The sequence below is a fragment of the Chroicocephalus ridibundus genome, chromosome 12 (genome assembly GCF_963924245.1).
Source record: "Chroicocephalus ridibundus chromosome 12, bChrRid1.1, whole genome shotgun sequence".
Lineage (NCBI taxonomy): Eukaryota > Metazoa > Chordata > Aves > Charadriiformes > Laridae > Chroicocephalus > Chroicocephalus ridibundus.
In genome coordinates, this window is record NC_086295.1 from 16099989 (window position 1) to 16116718 (window position 16730).

Here is a 16730-nt window from a genome sequence, read left to right on the forward strand (position 1 = left end):
CCGAGTCTCCCAGCTGAGCTCTTCCTTTGCAGCCTTCACCAGGCAAATTTTTCCACCCACCTCGGACCAGCTTGGCCCTTCACCAGAACTCTGGGCCTTCACCAGAACTTGGCCCTCTGGATTCACAGGGGACACCAGTCGAGGGAAAGTGGACTCTCTGCATTACCCTCGCTGATGTGTGGAAACAGAGATGACACAAATCTTTCTATTTAGCTGTACATATACTACTTCCTTGGTGCTGGTAGCCATAACGCAAATCAATTCATTCCATACATCTTGCAATAAAGAGTGTTTCATTTACTCTTCTTCCGTGCCTTGACCGCTAATCCATTTCTCTTGAAATGACCAATGTTTCAGACTTTCAGGCTGCCACGTAGATGAAAAGTGAGCGAACACGAGATGTTTGCTTCCTCCCACAAATATGGATATGCTAAAATATCGTCCAGAGAACTACACTGCACTGAGCTTCAGCAATGTGTCATCCCAGACCGATGACAGATTTAAACTTTGCCATCTGGACTAGCAGAACTTAGGATATCTCATGGAAAGCAGGGAATCCAGGTTTGCAGTGAGCCGTGGTTATTGCTTCCCTAACGTTCATAAATTTCTCTAAATGTTAGACTTCAAAAATCACAGCACTATAATTTATAGAAATGCTGTGTTAAACATGTAAGATTATTTTTTCAAAGTTTGGGTTTTACTTTGCCTCGCTCCAAGTCTGTATGACCGGGTCGAACGGGAAGGGAAGGAGACGGGGAAAGGAGAAGGGGAAAGGAGAGGGGGAAGGAGAAGGAAAAGGGGGAAGGGAGGAGAATCTCATTTTGGACATAGAGGAAGCAACAATCTTGACAGTCTTACTTGATCCACCAGCCCAGGGGGAGTATCTGGGTGTTTAATAGAAATCCTTTGGGATGTAGCCTCCCACCTACCTCCAATAGGTAAAACATGCACCCAGGTTCATGCTGTCATAATTTTCTCAGGTCTTTCCACAAGAGCAACCTTCAGTTAGTATAAAACCTGGCTGTCATCACTGCTCTTCCCTGATCTCTCCAGATCTTCAGGCCCTCCTTCCCTCTGCCTCCGGCATTTCCCAGAGCATCCCTTTGCACCTGGAAAAGTCTCCTAGGTGCTCCTGCCTGGCACCCCGGCCACCGCTGCTGAATGCAGACATGCCTGGAGATCCGGCATTTTGACCATGTCCCCCATTCACATACTTTTTCACGTTCATTCACATTCGCTTTTGCCTTCTGGCAATACTTTTTTTGCCTGCATAGCGAATGGACAGGATTTCCTGGGACGTTTTGTGCCACGTTTGGGTTGGTGCCAGTGATCCTGCTGTGCTGCGAGTTGGCTGCTTGCTGCCGTGGGCTGGGAAGTGAAGGCGGCTCTGCCCGAGGGCAGGGGGGTCTGCCAGTGCTGCGCTTGAGCTTCAGAGGCACGCGTCTTTGCCGTCGCCCGTAATGCTGGAGCTGATGTCGCTCTGTAGCCAAAAGGACGGTGAGGACAACCTAAGCAAGAACTCCAAGAGCAACCGAGGGTCTGGCAGCTCAGTGGCCCAAGGAACTGTCTCTGAAATGGTGACAGAGGCAAACCACCACTGACTTATTTTCCCAGTCTACAGATGCAAGTGGACAATGTCCTTCCAGCTCAGCTGGGATTCACATCCCTTGTTACACCCATCGTGATCCCTGCAGACAGCTGGGGTCAGCCCGTCTCCAAACAGATCCGCTCCTGCCACACCTCGGCAGCGGTGCTGGGAGCGGAGACACCCCAGCAAGCCCTGGCGCCAGATCCACACGGACAGGGCTGAGAAACCACCACGGCACCCAAACCCAGCAGACCCAACGCTGGATGGCAGCAAGGACGCACGCGCTGTCTCAGCCTCCACAGCCCCGGCATCTTGGAAATGCCAGGCTCCCTTCCCACGTTTCTCTCCCGGCTTCCCACTACCTTGGCTATTCGCAGGCGGAAGGAATCTCACACCAGATACACAAGGTCTTCCAAGCTCGCTATTCGATCAATGCCGGATTTTCCAAGTAGCTTTCCAGCGGGTGTTATTTCTACTGCTGCAATAATTAAGGTTGTGCAATTAGCAGAAGGATGGGAGCTGAGCGCGACGTGTCACTTGTGGTTGTCAGTGCAGGGCTGTCAGCTGCTGATTAAAAGCGCAGCCGCTCAAATGTACATCTGCTCTTCAGGTATACGCTCAGAAATGCCACCACAAACGTCATGTAAAGGCAGCACGTACAAACAATTGCCCTTCCATTATGAATATTTGGATTTTGAACCTGTGAGTCACTAATAAATGTTATTTAATTTCCAAGGAAAAACAAAGCATCAGGAGGTGGAAGCATCGTGTTACTTGACGCAGCCTTACAGCCCTCTGCCGCCCCTCACTCTGATTCTCCCTGCTTTATTTTTAAAGGGTGCAATGTCGCCAACTGATTGAAAAATGGCAAAAATTATTCCTGTACACAAAGGAAGCCCTACCAGGTCACTGAGAAATGATCCATCAGCCTCAGGAAGGTTTATCCTACGTGCAGTTGAAATTTTCAGGCACACAATGTGCAGATAAATCACCCACGCGCAGGCACCCGCTTTTTACTAGCGTTTTTTTCTGCACGCGTGTTGGAAGACCTGCCTTCTGCTCAACGCCTGACTTCCAAGGATACTGGTAAAAGCATCCAGCCACTTGCTTCCCTCGCAGCATCTGTTAAGCCATGACCTGACTGGCATGTTATAGCAGGATCATACAGTCACAGCCTTCCGAAAATTCCTTGTTTCGGCCCGCTGCCTTCCTTGAGGGCTGTCTCATGGTTAGCAGGTATTGAAAGCGGTACTGCCAGAGGAGGAGATCAGAGTATTTGCCATCCCGCGCCGCCCTGAGTCTATGGTTGGAGTCATTTCACGTGGGTTCAGCCCTCTGTGCTGTCAGGCTTTTATGTGGTCTGCTTATCTGGATTCCCTTTATGTTTGCTGGATATAAACCCAGTTCTTCACCTGACAGTATTTTAGATGTCTGCCTTTGGATGTGATGTACCATGACCTGGAACTGCTTCTTTTCCCCCTGGCTTGGATTTATCTCTTTGCATTCGCAGCGTCTGAAGCCAAGTGAAATGAATCCCACTGTTTTGGGGAAGTCAGGACCATCTCCCCAGGATAATTATGCCGCTAATTCCTTTTGAAATTAGTGGAAGTGTCTCCAGTCGCCTGAGGCAGGAGCACCCCTCCACCCCCTTGCTTCTCACCCACAAATATTCGAAGGCTCTTTTGGACCCGCTGCCCTGCAGATCAGGCCAGTAGTGATTTCCACCTGAAAGAGGCGACGTTGTTCAGCTTCACCCACACCTTCCCTGCAAAAATAGCATAATAACATTATAAAAGTGTCTGTTAGAGACTTCATATACCAAACCTCTGTTTTGACTAGACTTGAAAAAGACTTAGGACATCGCCTGAGGTTTTAGGCTTCTCCAGTCCGCCCCAGGTTGGATCTACGGGTACTCGAGGCTGGGCTTTGTCCTGTTGCTGCTGGAGTCGAGCCCAGGAGTGAGGGGGAGGTGCCCAAACGCTGCAGGGCAGGGTCAGTGATGGAGATGGAGGGTGCCCACCCCCTTTGGGGCTTCATTCCTTGTTCCTAGATGTACGGCTTTGCCCGGGCCAGCGCTGACAGCAGCAGGGCAATGCCCGTGCCATGGCCTTGGAGCTGCAGTCCCTCTCCATCCCCACCTCTCCAGGGAGCCGGCCGTGTGTGGAGCCCATGGTGTCCACAGCTCTACCAGGGAGCGAAGCCTTGGAAGAAAAGCCAGCTCAGAGCAGGAGCGTGAACAGAGCGAGAAGAAAGGAGCGCGGGCGGTTCAAAATCCTGCCAAATGCCCCCAGGCTTTGTGTTGTTTATGAGCAAATGGTCTAAAGCTGCCTTGGGGTCACCAAGCCACAGCGAGCTTCCCAGCAAGAGCAGCAGCCCATGGAGGGAGTTTTTGCCATGAATAGACACTGCTTCATCCCACTTGGGGTCCTGGAGCCGCAGGGAGGGGCAGGGAGATGCCACCGTCTTCTCTGGGACTCTGTGACTAGAAGACTCTTGTCTTCTAGGCCTGTGACTAGAGAGAACACTGGCTCCAGGGCATGGCTGGAGCTCGCCAGAACAGTTCACCACAGCCTGTCAGGATTGACAAATACTACAAAACGGCAGCAATTTCATTTAAGTTGCATTTAAGGGGCGAAAAAAAAAAACAACAAACAAACCAAAAATAATAAATGAAGAGGGGGAGTCTGACAGCGTAGAAGCATCCTAGTTCAATTTTCCTTTCAAATAACTTCCTGTTTTGATTGTATTCTGTGCTTATTGGATTCAAGCAGAACTGGAGTCAAACATCTTTGGTGATAAAAATAGATTGGTGGGCCAAGGGGAGCTATTTTCTTGGAGATTTTCTGGTTTTCTAGGTTTCGTCCCAGGTCAGAATGAAAATCAAGTTAGGAGTCATGAAAATCTCCGTGAAAATACATTTCCTCGTTCCATACCGCCCATCTCAGCCATAGGAACAGGCCGGTTGTACTCCAGCAAGAGCTGAGGTGGTAGGATTTACCTTTCCCTTGCAATTCATAAAAGCACCCAAGGGAATAAACACAGCTCATGCAGTGGTTGGGACAGAGCGCTGATGGGACCTTCATTTCTCCTCTGTGAGCCCAGCAGAAACGTTGTCTACGAGTCAGGTCAGAGGGGGAGGACGCCAAGGCTGCAAAGATGTTGAAATTCATCTGTGCTGAGACTGTCAGCAAAATGGCTGCTTTTCATCATGCAATTGAATTCGGAAGGCTTATGGTGCCAATACCTCCATGGTCACATCTCCCCCCACACCCCTCTCACCAGCCCAGCAGCAAGCCCCGCGCTCAGCATCCTGCCCAGCCGTGGATGCCGTGGTCAGCGGCTGCTCAGAGATAAGCTCCGGCTTTATAAAATACCTCCTCATTTGAAGTCACCCTGGCAGCGCGTGATGGTGGCAGCAAACCCCAAAAGAGGCAGTAGGTGCCAACGCTCTTGTTGTCCTTAACCCCTTGCGCCAACTGTCTTTGGCCCCAGAGGAGCCTGGGTGTCTCCAACCATCCAAAGTGTGCTTCGGGTCGCCCTGAGGCATAGCCTGAGTCTCTGCGTGTTGCCACAGGCTTCTGGGAAACCCAAGGAGCAACAAAGGAGCATGGAAAAAAAAAACATTTAAGAAACCAGCGGGTTACTGAGGCTAAACATTGTGTGGGGAGCCCGGTGCCTGCATAGGGCAGGACAGGCGTTCTGGGTCCAGCCTGGAATTTCTGGTCGAAACCATCAGCCATCCTGGCCAGCCACATGTTCGCATTGTCACTTATTGCCTAAGATGCCGGACACCAAATTTTCTCTCGGCTACATACTTGGGCACTCATCCTTCCCTCTCCCCACGCCCCGGTTTCTCCTGGCTCAGGCTCCTTCCCCTTCCCCATCACTCTCTCTTTCTTCCTATTGGATTTTCTCTTTTTTTATAAGCCACTTTTTAGACGGTTTCACGATGCAGGACAGACTCTTCGCTTTCGAGGGCTGCAATAACCATTCTCTTTGTTCAGAGCAGAGAGGAAGGAACGTCAGAGTAACTTCTTATTTGACCAGCATCAGTTCAGCCCGCGGCACACGAGGGGCCTGCGGGCTGCGTTTGGCTGGGGAAGGCTGGTACGTTCTGGGGTGGCTGGGGCATGAGGCAGCACCAGAGCGGGTCTTGTCTCTGAAGAGCTGCGATTGCCCGCTGTAACCACCTGGTTTGTGTTGCCTTGTGAAAAACCGGTTGCAGCAAGAGAGGAAGCATTTTACCGGGTCTCCAGGGAGTGAGAAATGCATCGCTCCGACGTTGGGTTAAAATGCAGTTCAAGCTTAAGAAAACAGGACATGGGCAATGTCTCGCTGGGAGGACAGAGGTTTAAGCATCTTCGATAGCAAAGATATTAAATTAATAAATATAACCTTTTTCCTGACTTCTCCCCAGTAATTATATACGCTATAAAAAAATAATTGTACAGGGGTGGTGGCAGAGTAATGCCCTCCTGACATGGTCCTGCTGCACAGGAGGCAGGAGGGAGGGATGTCAGCAATGCTGTGAGAACAGTTCAACTGACGCTTTACAGACACAACCCATTAGCTGTCCTTTTAATTACCCGTTAGCTAGGGTGGAGGGCTGCTCCCGGCTCCCCAGCCTCAGCCGTCGCTTCGGCAGGCGTCCTCACAGCGTGCTTGCAGACGTTTGTAGGTTTTAATCGACCCACACATCTTCTTTCTCCACCTTGAGATAACCAGGTTAACGATTTGCTGCCAACATCGCCCTGACCTGTGCGTTCAGCACCCCCAGATCTTCCTCCCGGGCTCAGCCCGCCTCCCCGCGGACCCTCGCAGCAGGAGGACGAGTGTGCACGTCCTGCAGGTGGAAACTCAGGGGCTCCCCAGTGGAGGGGGAATAAATAAAGGACCTGGGAGGGTCAGCAGGTGGTGAGGAAGTAATAATAATAAATTGCCAGCACTCATTAACCTGTGCCATCCTGACTCTGTCTCTGCAGTGGCTACGACTTCGACTATGACTATTACAGAGATGACTTCTACGACAGGTGAGCAGGGGGGGCATCAGCCAAAGGGCTTTTCTATGGGGCAGGACCTTCCCTGCAGCGCGGCTGCTGCCACGGGCAGCAACGTGGGGCGTAGGGTGATCCAGCCCCGCACAGTGCGGTGGGATGGCCCCGGCTCACCCACAGCCCTGCTTGGGTTGTGGCACCCCGTCACCAGCAGGGCAGGGCTGGGGGTGCTGCAGGGCTGCTTCAGCCCCCCCCATTCTTTCCCCCAACTCCAGGCTCTTCGAGTACCGGGGCCGGGTCTCCCCGGTGCCCAGGGTGGTTCCCGTGAAGCGGCCGCGGGTCACCATCCCCCTCGTCCGGCGGGTGAAGGCGACGCTCCCTGTCAAGCTCTTCGCCAGATCGGCTGCCATCGCCAACAGCTCGGCCAAGTTGAAGCGTGAGTATGTGCTGGGGGTGGGGGTGCAGCGGGATGGCGCGGAGACTGGCGTGCTCATGGACCTCCTGTCCCCAGGCATTCACCCATGGGGCCAGGTGCTCCCAGGGCAAACCTTAAATAACCCAAAACATCTGTAAACAACAGCCCATGCCTTTCAGAAGCCAGGAGGCTGCGAATGCAGCAGGGGAAGACGCAAGTACGACCTGAGCGTGCCAAAGCCTGGCGTCAGTCTCCACAACGTGCCTGGATGACGGACACGTGGGCTTTTTTGGGTGCATATGAACACCCACACCACGCTGCCACTGCCGTAACAGGCAGCAGGGCAGCGAGGGCCGGTGGTGGAGGAGAGCGCGTTGGTGCTCCGTGCAAAGCCATCCTCTCCTCGCCTGCCCACCAAGCCCCCGTTGCTGTGCAGGATGCCCTCACACCACTCACCGCGGCTCCTGCCAGCGTAGACAAGCCCAAATACAGCATGCAGTGAGGTGTGAGCATCACCGCATGTTGACCCCGGGATGTGAGGAGTATGTTCCTAGCGTGGGGTTTCCAGTTGATTTTTTAACCTGCTGGGCGAGGTGGCTTGGGCCAGGCAGAGGGGTGAAGCAGGTGCCACGGGTGCTCCATGGGGCACTAAATGCCTTTTTTTTTCCTTCCTTCCTTCCTTCCTTCCTCCAAGTGAAGTGCAGCGAGCTGCAAACAATCAAAACTGAGCTGACGCAGATCAAATCCAACATTGATGCCCTCCTGGGCCGGCTGGAGCAGATCACTGAGGAGCAGAAGGTGTCCACAGGTCAGTTGGGTGTCCCGGTCCCAGAACCGGCAAAGAATGCAGGGAAGGCCCTGCAGAGCTGGCCCTGAAACCGTCATGGCTTGGAGCATCCTCCAGGCTCTGACGGTGAAGTGTCGACTCCCAGGTTCACAGGCCAAAATTATACGCCAAAATACCCCAAATTATGGAATTGGGTTTTAAAATGATGAGATTTTTTTTTTCTTTTGTCATATAGTTTGTATTTTTTCAGTGTGCTTTTTGTTCTATTATTCTGTCCTTTCCTATTCCCTTTCCTATTCCCTTCCCTTCCTTTCCCTTTCCCTATTCCATTCTATTTCTTTTCTGTTCTGTTCTATTCTGTTGGGTTTGATTCTGTTCTATTCCATTCCTATTCCATTCCTATTCCATTCCTATTCCATTCTAATTCTATTCCTATTCCTATCCTATCCTATCCTATCCTATCCTATCCTATCCTATCCTATCCTATCCTATCCTATCCTATCTTATCCTGTCCTACTCTGTTCTATTCCATTCCATTCCTATTCTATTCTATTCTATTCTATTCTATTCTATTCTATTCTATTCTATTCTATTCTATTCTATTCTATTCTATTCTATTCTACTCCTATTCCATTCTAATTCTATTCTGTTCCGTTCCGTTCCATTCCGTTCTTATTCCTATTCTATTCTATTCTATTCTATTCTATTCTATTCTATTCTATTCTATTCTATTCTATTCTATTCTATTCTAATTCTATTCTATTCTGTTCTCTGCCTCCCACACCCATTCTGGGGGGACGCAGAATGATGACCTGCTGTGCCCTCTCCAGGGTTGCTTTCAGGCAGCTTCCTCCAAATCAGCAAAACTTCCCATTGCAGAAAAAAAGAAAACAAAAACAAACCCAACATAGATCCATTCTTTACCTCCCAACTGAATTCGGGGCCCCACTGGATTAGTGTCATCAGGTTCCGGCCATCTCCTCCCCCAGCCCCTGATGCCGGTGGCTTGGCTCTTGCCCTCACAGAGGTACGGAAGAAGGCGGATGGCAGCAAAAGCGAAATCTCGCAGGAAGACACGGCGTCAGAGGCAGAGGTCAACACGGAGGAGCCGCTGAACGGGGATGAGGGTGAGGAAGAGGGTCTCGCACGGGACGAGTGTGAAGATGAACTGGTAAGAGAGTTTGGGCAATGCAGTCCCTCCTGCCAAGGGGTTCAGTAATGGACCATGGTTTTACTGGAACATAGTAAATCCCCAGAAAAATGGGTTTTGCTTCCTCAAAAGAAACTGTTGTATTTAAATCCCGTGATTGTTCCCAGCTTGTTCTTTCAAACTGTTCTGCTGCTTGCAAAAGCATTGACCCAGCAAAGGCATGCGTAGACACTGAAGAAACACGGTCGGCTCTTGAAATTTGGACCAGATTTATCCTTGGTTTCACAACTAATTATTAATGGTTAAAACAAGTTGCTCTGCTCCCAAGTGATTCTCAGATGGATTGAAACATATGGCAAAGACAGGCCATGTTATATTAACTACACTTTACTACCGATGTGCGTTTGCGGTGCCCTTTCGTCTAGACGGACACCAAATGGCATAAACCTCGTTACAAGGTGGGAGCGAGCCAGGGCCGCTGTGCATGGAGCTGTACACGTGGGCGAGGGCAGCCCTCCCGTACGGTGGGCCTGAGGTCAGGCATACGTCAGCCCCGTCGGTGTTAGCCCTGCCCCGAATAAGGACACTCCCAGTGAACCCAGTGAGCAAATCACGTGCCCAAAAAGCATCTGGGTGGGAGCTCTGTTCTCGGGTACTCTGAGGGTAAGGGTAATGCACGGCACTGCATTACCGCTGGCAGCACTGTCGTTTATCTCAAATTAAGACTCCTCTGAGAACAAGATCAGCTCCCGACCCAGGTAAAGGGCAACCGGGTGCTGGGGTGGAAGGACATCCCTGCTTGCTGCCTTTCCTGGGAAGCTGGGCTGGCCGGCAAGGCTCTCCTGCGGAGGCTTAGGGCACATCGGGGCAGCCTCTGAGCCTGTGGAATCATAGAACCGTAGAATGTCGTTGTGACCTTTAAAGGTCATCTAGTCCAGCCCCCCTGCAGTAAGAAGGGACATCTTTGTAGCACGTGTCCCCTGCAGCAGCTCTGCTCCTTCCCCACCCCGGCACTGGCGGCAGCAGAAGTGAGGATGAAGCGCAGCATCCCTTTCTTCTTCCTCACCCCCTCATCGCTGGGGTGACCCCACCACATTGCACGTGCGCAGCACTCTGCCTACGGCCAAAAACCTCCTCTAACTCAAAACACTTCCCAGCTCGTTTGTAGTCTTCTGCTCTGCCCCACCTTAGCCGTGATGGATGAGGGATCTGGCCAGGGTCTTCCAGCTGTCTGGGGCCTCATAGCCGAAGTCCATGACTGCTGGTAAATCTAAGAAGAGATGATTAAGGGGGGAGGAGACATCACAACAGATGCTGTAAAGAAGAAAGGCAAAAGCTGACCTCTGTATGTCAATTAGGATAAGGAAGGCCAGGTTTTAATTTCATCAAGGGAAACAGATGGTAGAAATTAGGGGGAAACTTGCTGATGCTAATGATGATAAAACAGCACGCAGCCTGTCAACAAAAAAATGGGGACTTTTGTGCCATTCGTGGGATAAGAAAACAGAGTGGGCAGACATCTGCTGGCAATGATTTAAGAAGAGCTGGTCTTCATTAAGAGTGGATGAACAAGCTGACTATTTCAGCTCCCTTACATCTCTATATTCTGTAACTCTCTGGTCCTAAAGTGGCCTTGAGATCAGAAATATTTTACTGCCAACGTCAGACGGGCTCACATGTGCTCAGCATGGGGCAGGTCAATGTGTGCAGTTCATATGCAGGGATGTTCTCTTAAATGCTGCAAGGTGATTCATGAAAGCCATCCTTTATATTTTGCTCCTGAGCTTACAACACCGAAGAGTTTTGAAGTCTTTCCATTTCCTGGGGAGTGACTCCTTTATCCCACGTCTCTTTGGCTTACACACATCAGTGTGGGCTTCACCTCCTGCTGTCCATGGACCACATGGTCCCACCCCGGTCCCTAAAAGCATTATCTACCCTTGGCACTGAGGGGCAGTGGTGGGGCAGGAGAAGGGTCAGGGGTCACTCAGATAGATCTAATTTAGTAATTTATTGAGTTGCAATCAGTAAGTTTTGGTATGTAAAACATTTAGTAAGTACAGCTGGATTGGTGGTCAATACTCTACTATGGGATGCACAGATTGTCGTGTAAGCTCGTTATACTTACCTTAAATATTACATGCATGCAAAAAATGTCCCTTACCGACCCATCGATGTCTGGTGTCAGGTAAGGGCTCTCCCAGCCTCGAGGAGTGACCTTGAGAGGCCTCCCTGCTCAAGGGGAGGTCACCGCCGCGCAGCCAGCTGCTGTGCAGGGAGAGCTCGACGGGCCCCGATGGCTGCAGATATTTATAGCGCAAAGTGGTTGATTCGTAGTCAGATTTGCTGCTGTGTTCGTGCCGTTTCAGCCGCTTACCAGCCCAGTCTCCAGCCAGACTGGTTTTTTGGTGTGGGTGCTGGGTTCTCACTGATAGCCTCACACCGTTGTTCAGGCTGGCTGAGAGTCTGCCTGGACCAAAGTCCAGTTAGTTCAAACCGGAGGCAGGAATCCATCACAAGTGGGAAAGACACAGTTTATGCAAGGCAGGAACCAGACCTGCCAACGCTTGGGCAATACCCAGCACAGCGGCTTCCCTGCCACGAGCCTCTTCCCCTTACTGACAAGTGGGGAAAATCCAATTGGATTTGGGTCTAGGTCCCACCTATACCCTGTAGACAAATGTCGGATGTCTCCTGGGGACCAGCAGCCCTGGGCATCCCTGTTCGTAGGGGAGGTCACTGAACCAGAGCTCGTACTACGGCGAAGCAGAGTGGTGCTTCACAGTGGCGTTAGCCCCAGCTGGGTGAGGGGCAGCATTTTAGACCCCGAGGGAGTCAGACGCACAATTTCCTTTGGAAGTCAAGGGGAGCTGGGAAGATACTTCCTTTCAGCAAAGTTGGCTGCCCTGGTTGTGTGCACAAATCTCTGCTTGACACCCTCCAGAGATCTCCTGCATTCCTTGCTCCCAGGCCTGCTGCTCTCCCACCAGATGCCAGGGCGGCTGAAGTCCCCCAGGAGTACGAGGGCCTTCGATCGGGAGGCTTCCTCCAGCCACACAGAGGAGCCTTTCTATCAGGCGGTCTGTAGCAGATGCCTGACATGATGGCACCCATGTTGGTCTGTCCCCTGATCCTCACCCACAAGCTCTCAGCTGACTCGTCGCCTGTTCCAAGGCAAATCCCTGTGCATCTGGGCTATTCCTTTGCCCGGAGCACACGCCACCTCACCTGGCGTTCCGGAAGAGCCTGTTCCCAGGGCACTACCTGTTCTGTGGCTGCAGAGAAGGAGCCTTTGTTCTGTTGCCAGAAGTCACGAGCCTCCAGACCTCCCTCTCTTGGGAGTCTCCATTGCTCTCCTCTGAGTGTAGACTCCATCTGTCCCTTCTTCATGCGTTGCAGTCCTCAGGCTTTTCCCCTGTAGGGTCTCTGCAAAGACCCCGTTGGTCTCCCTAATTATAAAAATCTATTTATCATCTCTCCTGGTGCCCTGTAAACCAGCTGCTGCCAACAGGGTTGGGACTGGGCTCCCTGGCCTTTCTTTTCAGGTGACCTAGCATCCCCCGCAGACATCTCCTGGAGCCATTTCCATCTCCAAAAATATTCACCACAAAATTTAGCCTATGCAGGAAATAAAACACTACTGCTGAGCATCGAATTCTTTTAATGATACTGCACTGCAGAACGGCTCCAGGAGGGGGACTTTCACATGCCGGCCTTTCCAAACCGCTGTTGTGTGGGGAGTGGTTCAGCGCTATTATTGTGGCCTCTGGAGTGATGAATATTATGAGTGTTACCATTCTGGATGATGAGTTCTGCTGCAAATGGGGACCAGTTTCTGTGTCCAACAGCAGGGTCGTTACATCGTGCATGATTTGCCATAGCGGACTGACTGCACCTTAACATCGTCGGGCTGTTCCAGTGACGCGGGAATGCCCGTTCCCTGGTGCAGGCCATTCCTAGGTCCCAAATTGACTTCTCAAAGTGCTACAACAAAGCACGAGCTGCGCAAGCACAAGCAGTAAACTTCATGAAAGTGCTGAGCGTGGACTTAACCTGGCCATGCAGAACTTACGCATCCAGTCTAAGCACGGCAACTCGTGCCACAGGCTCAAGACCTTCCCTGGGACGTGCCCACTGCAGGTGCTGGCTCTGGGGTAGCCCAGATCCGACACCTGACTTTACACAAGGCAAGGTGGGCTTCATTTCATCCCAGTCCCTTTGAGGTTCAGCAGGACCCAGACTTCAAAATCCAAGAGGGAATCACACGTCCCAGGTCTGTTTGGCAGAGCCCTTCCAGAATAAGGAGACAGAGGAAATTACCGGTTTTGCCTGGCAGAAACTGCAGCCGCGGTGCCCGGTGTCCACACCAGGTGTGTTTTGTAGCTCCTCCACCACGCCGAGCAACCTGATGCTCTCCCACACCATGGTGCCAGCTGGTCACCACCTGTGAGGTGTCACGGTGTCCCAGGCAGGGCAGGAGGGACATGTGCTGATTTACTGTTTCTGGTTCCCTTTTCCCTGCAGGAGAACAGCCATTACACAGATGTGGAGGATGCCAGACTACAGTAACCAGGTACAGCTCACACACTGCTTTTTAGCGGCTGAGGCTGAGCAATGGCTTTCATTCCATGCATGCTGGGGTTGGAAGCTGCCGCTTCTGAAGATGCTCTTTTCCTCTGTGTTTTCCTAGCACTGAGCCTGGCTGCTCAGCTGGGTCGCTGATCAGCCCCTCGCTCCCTTTCCTAAGTCACAAACCTTTGAGGTTCAAGGAAAATGATGTACTTTTTTTTTCCCGCCCCCCCCTTGTCTCCGTGCAGCCCCTTCAGAACAGCAGTGAGCAAGAGTGTGAGGAAAGCACGAGGCTAAACCCTGTCCTGGCACGTTGAGCAAGACAAGCTGAATCGAAGTGCTGCTGTCATCTCTACCTGGCATTCAAAAGGAGAAACACGGCCCGACATCTTCCATCCATCTGTAAAGCAAAGACAAAGACAAACTCATCATCCCAGTGAATCCCCACTACCCCGTGCAATGGATCCGGAGCTCTGCAGCCAGCAGAGGCAGGAACCGACCCCTGCAGGGTCCGTACCCATCACTGACTGGAGAACGGGAGAGCAGTTGTGTCACCCAAAAAGTCAGAGATGTTATAGAACTTTCTGTAGGAGAGGAGGGAGAATTAAGCCTAACCCAATAAAGACGTTTTTTCCCGTGCTGGGTGAGAGCCAGAGCATTTGCTGACTGGGGGAAAAGTACTGTCTCAGTTTGGACAATTTGTGTTCTCACGCTAAAGGTCACGTTGAGGAAGCGGGTGTGGGGTGACCTGTCCTCCCAGAGTGGTCACCTCCTGTCGTGTCTCTTTTGCCCCATGAGCTGCCGCGGGTACACGGTCTCGTCCCGTTGGAGAGGAGTCGGTGTTGGAGCATTGCTGTGCTCTTTGCAGCTGCTTGAGGAGAGGGGAAGGGGAAAGGAGCTGCCTGCAGGAAAGAAGTGATCCCAAGCAGGAGAAACAAAGCATCCGTCATCTTCAATGGTTCGGTCTCCTCGTTCTCCACTGGGAAACCACGACGTAAAGGCTGAGCCCATCTCTGCCAAGTGAGGGGGTGCGAGCATGTGTGGATGAGACCCTTTTCTTGGACCAGCTGCTCCCTAGAAGGGATGTCATCCAGCCGCTTCTCCAGCCCAGCGCCAGAGACATCAGCCCCTTCCCCAGGGTGCTCACATCTCCTCTTTGCCCCAGCCTTGCTGGGTCTTCCCACCAACCTGGCACACCAGGAGAGCGGAGCGGCAGCTCCTGCTCCTGACTGCGAAGGCTGCGCTCTGTCACCAGCCTGACGACAGTTTGCTTGAGCGTAACGAGACTGGTTAACGGTGAATCCCCCCAAGCACGATGCATGTGGGCGTGCAAGCACCTCCCCTGCCTACCCAAATTCGAGCTGCTTTTGACCCACGCCGCGTCCTGCCAGCGGAGGCTGCAGCAGGCAGCTTGTCGTGGGAACCCCCTTACACCGCAGCACCCGAGAGGTCTCTCAGCCTTTCTCTTCTTGTTCGTTCCTCCTTCCTGGGCTTGTCCTGTTCTTCTGAGTTCAGAAGGGACAGAATCTCATGCAGCACTTTATTCAGAGCAGATGTGTCCTGCCCGTCTCCACCGTTCCCCTCCAAAACACACAAACACATATCAGCGCTTTGAACACAGACCGGTGTCTACAGCTTCTCCTTGGTCAAAACCTCCCAGAAAATGTGTGGCACCCCCCACCCAGGTCGTACGGAGTGCTCTGAAAGGGGACTCCTGCTCTCTGCTTCAGCGCTCAGAGCCAGACCTCATCCACAGCATCTCTCTTTGAAGGGCGAAGGGGAAAACAGGTCCCAGGGGGCCACGCTTCCCTCCCCCGAGGGCCAGCCCGGAGCAAGCATGGCTCTTGAAGCACAACGTTTTATTTGCGTTTCTTAGTTTCAAATAATTCGTGAGGGATTAAAGGGACAACTGTGCTTTCCCCTACCTTTTTCCGGTTCCTGTACAATTTATCCATTGCGTTGTACTGAGCCGTTGTAGAGCTGTTTTCTAGGCTTTGAGAGACGAGCTGCAGTTTTTGCTATGAACTGACTGTGATGCTGATGTTTGGGAGAAAGGTGACCTTGTACATACAATCCTGTATAATAAAATAAAGAAATCTAATTTGCTTTTTCTCTCTCTGTCATACACACACACACACACGCGCGCGCGCGCCTTTTTCCTCTATTTCAGACAAGTAAGTCTTCTTTCCCTTTCTAAGCTTCAGCCCTGCCGGCAGGATTTGCTTTCCCTTACACAAAGGGTGTCCCACTGGGCTGAGCGAGAACATCTGGGTTGACTCTGGGACTGGTCTCTGGCTCTGGGACTTTTCCTCTGGAGGCCGCGAAACTCATTTGATGCAGGGGGCAAATCCAGGCCTTTAATCTCTGGACTTTGCACTGGTCCAGCTCATAACGGACTGGAAAAATGAGGCTGCTGTTCCAGTTTGCACAAGAAAACGGTGCTAATAAATGCTCTTTAAAGCATGTCTTCTGGCCATTTTCCCAAACCCTGGCACGTTGGGCACCTGAGCTGTGTTTGGAGGGCAGCAGTGACCACATGGGAAGGAGCCAGCTGCTACCACGCTTTCAATGCTTTTTGAAGTTCTCGGTCCTTGAAAGTTGTCTGCTGGGCCTGGCCTGAGCCATCATCCAGCACTGGAGGACAAAGCTGCCTGTTGCCCCCGTTCAAGTTCATGGTGAGTCTGAGGATACTTGAACATCCATCCGTCCCTTGAACATCCATCCGTCCGTCCGTCCATCCATCCTGCCATCCATCATCAGTTCATTTCAAGATGAGGAAAGCCGCGTGGTCAGACTAATGGCTGGACGTGCAGCTGGGAAGAAGGAGGAAAGATGGGGCAAACAAAGAAAAAAAGCAAATAAAAACATTTGGCTATCAAGAAGATCAACATCAGCCCAACCTTAGGGCCGTTTTGCTCTGGGAGCGACTGTGGCCCAGTGCCTCGGAGGAGGGTGGCGAGCTTCCCGGGCTGGGGACGGGTAATGGCAGCGCAGGGCAACTCATCAGCTTCAGGCCATTAGAGCAGGGTCGAGGTCTCCCAGCAAACAACTGTTTTGGTTCTGTTAATTATTTTGGGGGGAGAGCGAGGGACTTTGGGAGCTCCTAGGCAGGCCCCTGTGTGGTAATTAGCTTTGCTGCTGGCTGTAGACAGGGCCTCAGTGAAATGAGTTCTGAGGTTTTTGTGCTTATTGAGTTCTGTATGCGACCATCCAGATTTTCTTCAGCA

At 51.9% G+C, this 16730-nt stretch overlaps 1 protein-coding gene across 2 annotated transcripts in view; it reads left to right on the forward strand.

Annotated features, from left to right (window-relative positions):
- RALY (RALY heterogeneous nuclear ribonucleoprotein) overlaps nucleotides 1-15604 on the forward strand; it is a 142644-nt gene extending 127040 nt beyond the window's left edge. Inside the window, exons 5-10 of one of the 2 annotated variants that reach the window (XM_063349970.1) lie at nucleotides 6571-6618; nucleotides 6858-7018; nucleotides 7692-7805; nucleotides 8774-8955; nucleotides 13459-13507; nucleotides 13752-15604. In XM_063349970.1, coding sequence (XP_063206040.1) covers nucleotides 6571-6618; nucleotides 6858-7018; nucleotides 7692-7805; nucleotides 8774-8955; nucleotides 13459-13503 — 550 coding nt within the window. In that variant the 3' untranslated portion in view covers nucleotides 13504-13507; nucleotides 13752-15604. The remainder of the gene's footprint in view (nucleotides 1-6570; nucleotides 6619-6857; nucleotides 7019-7691; nucleotides 7806-8773; nucleotides 8956-13458; nucleotides 13508-13751) is intronic. The other variant, XM_063349971.1, reaches the window with a different exon arrangement.
- The last annotated feature ends 1126 nt before the right edge of the window (nucleotides 15605-16730 follow it).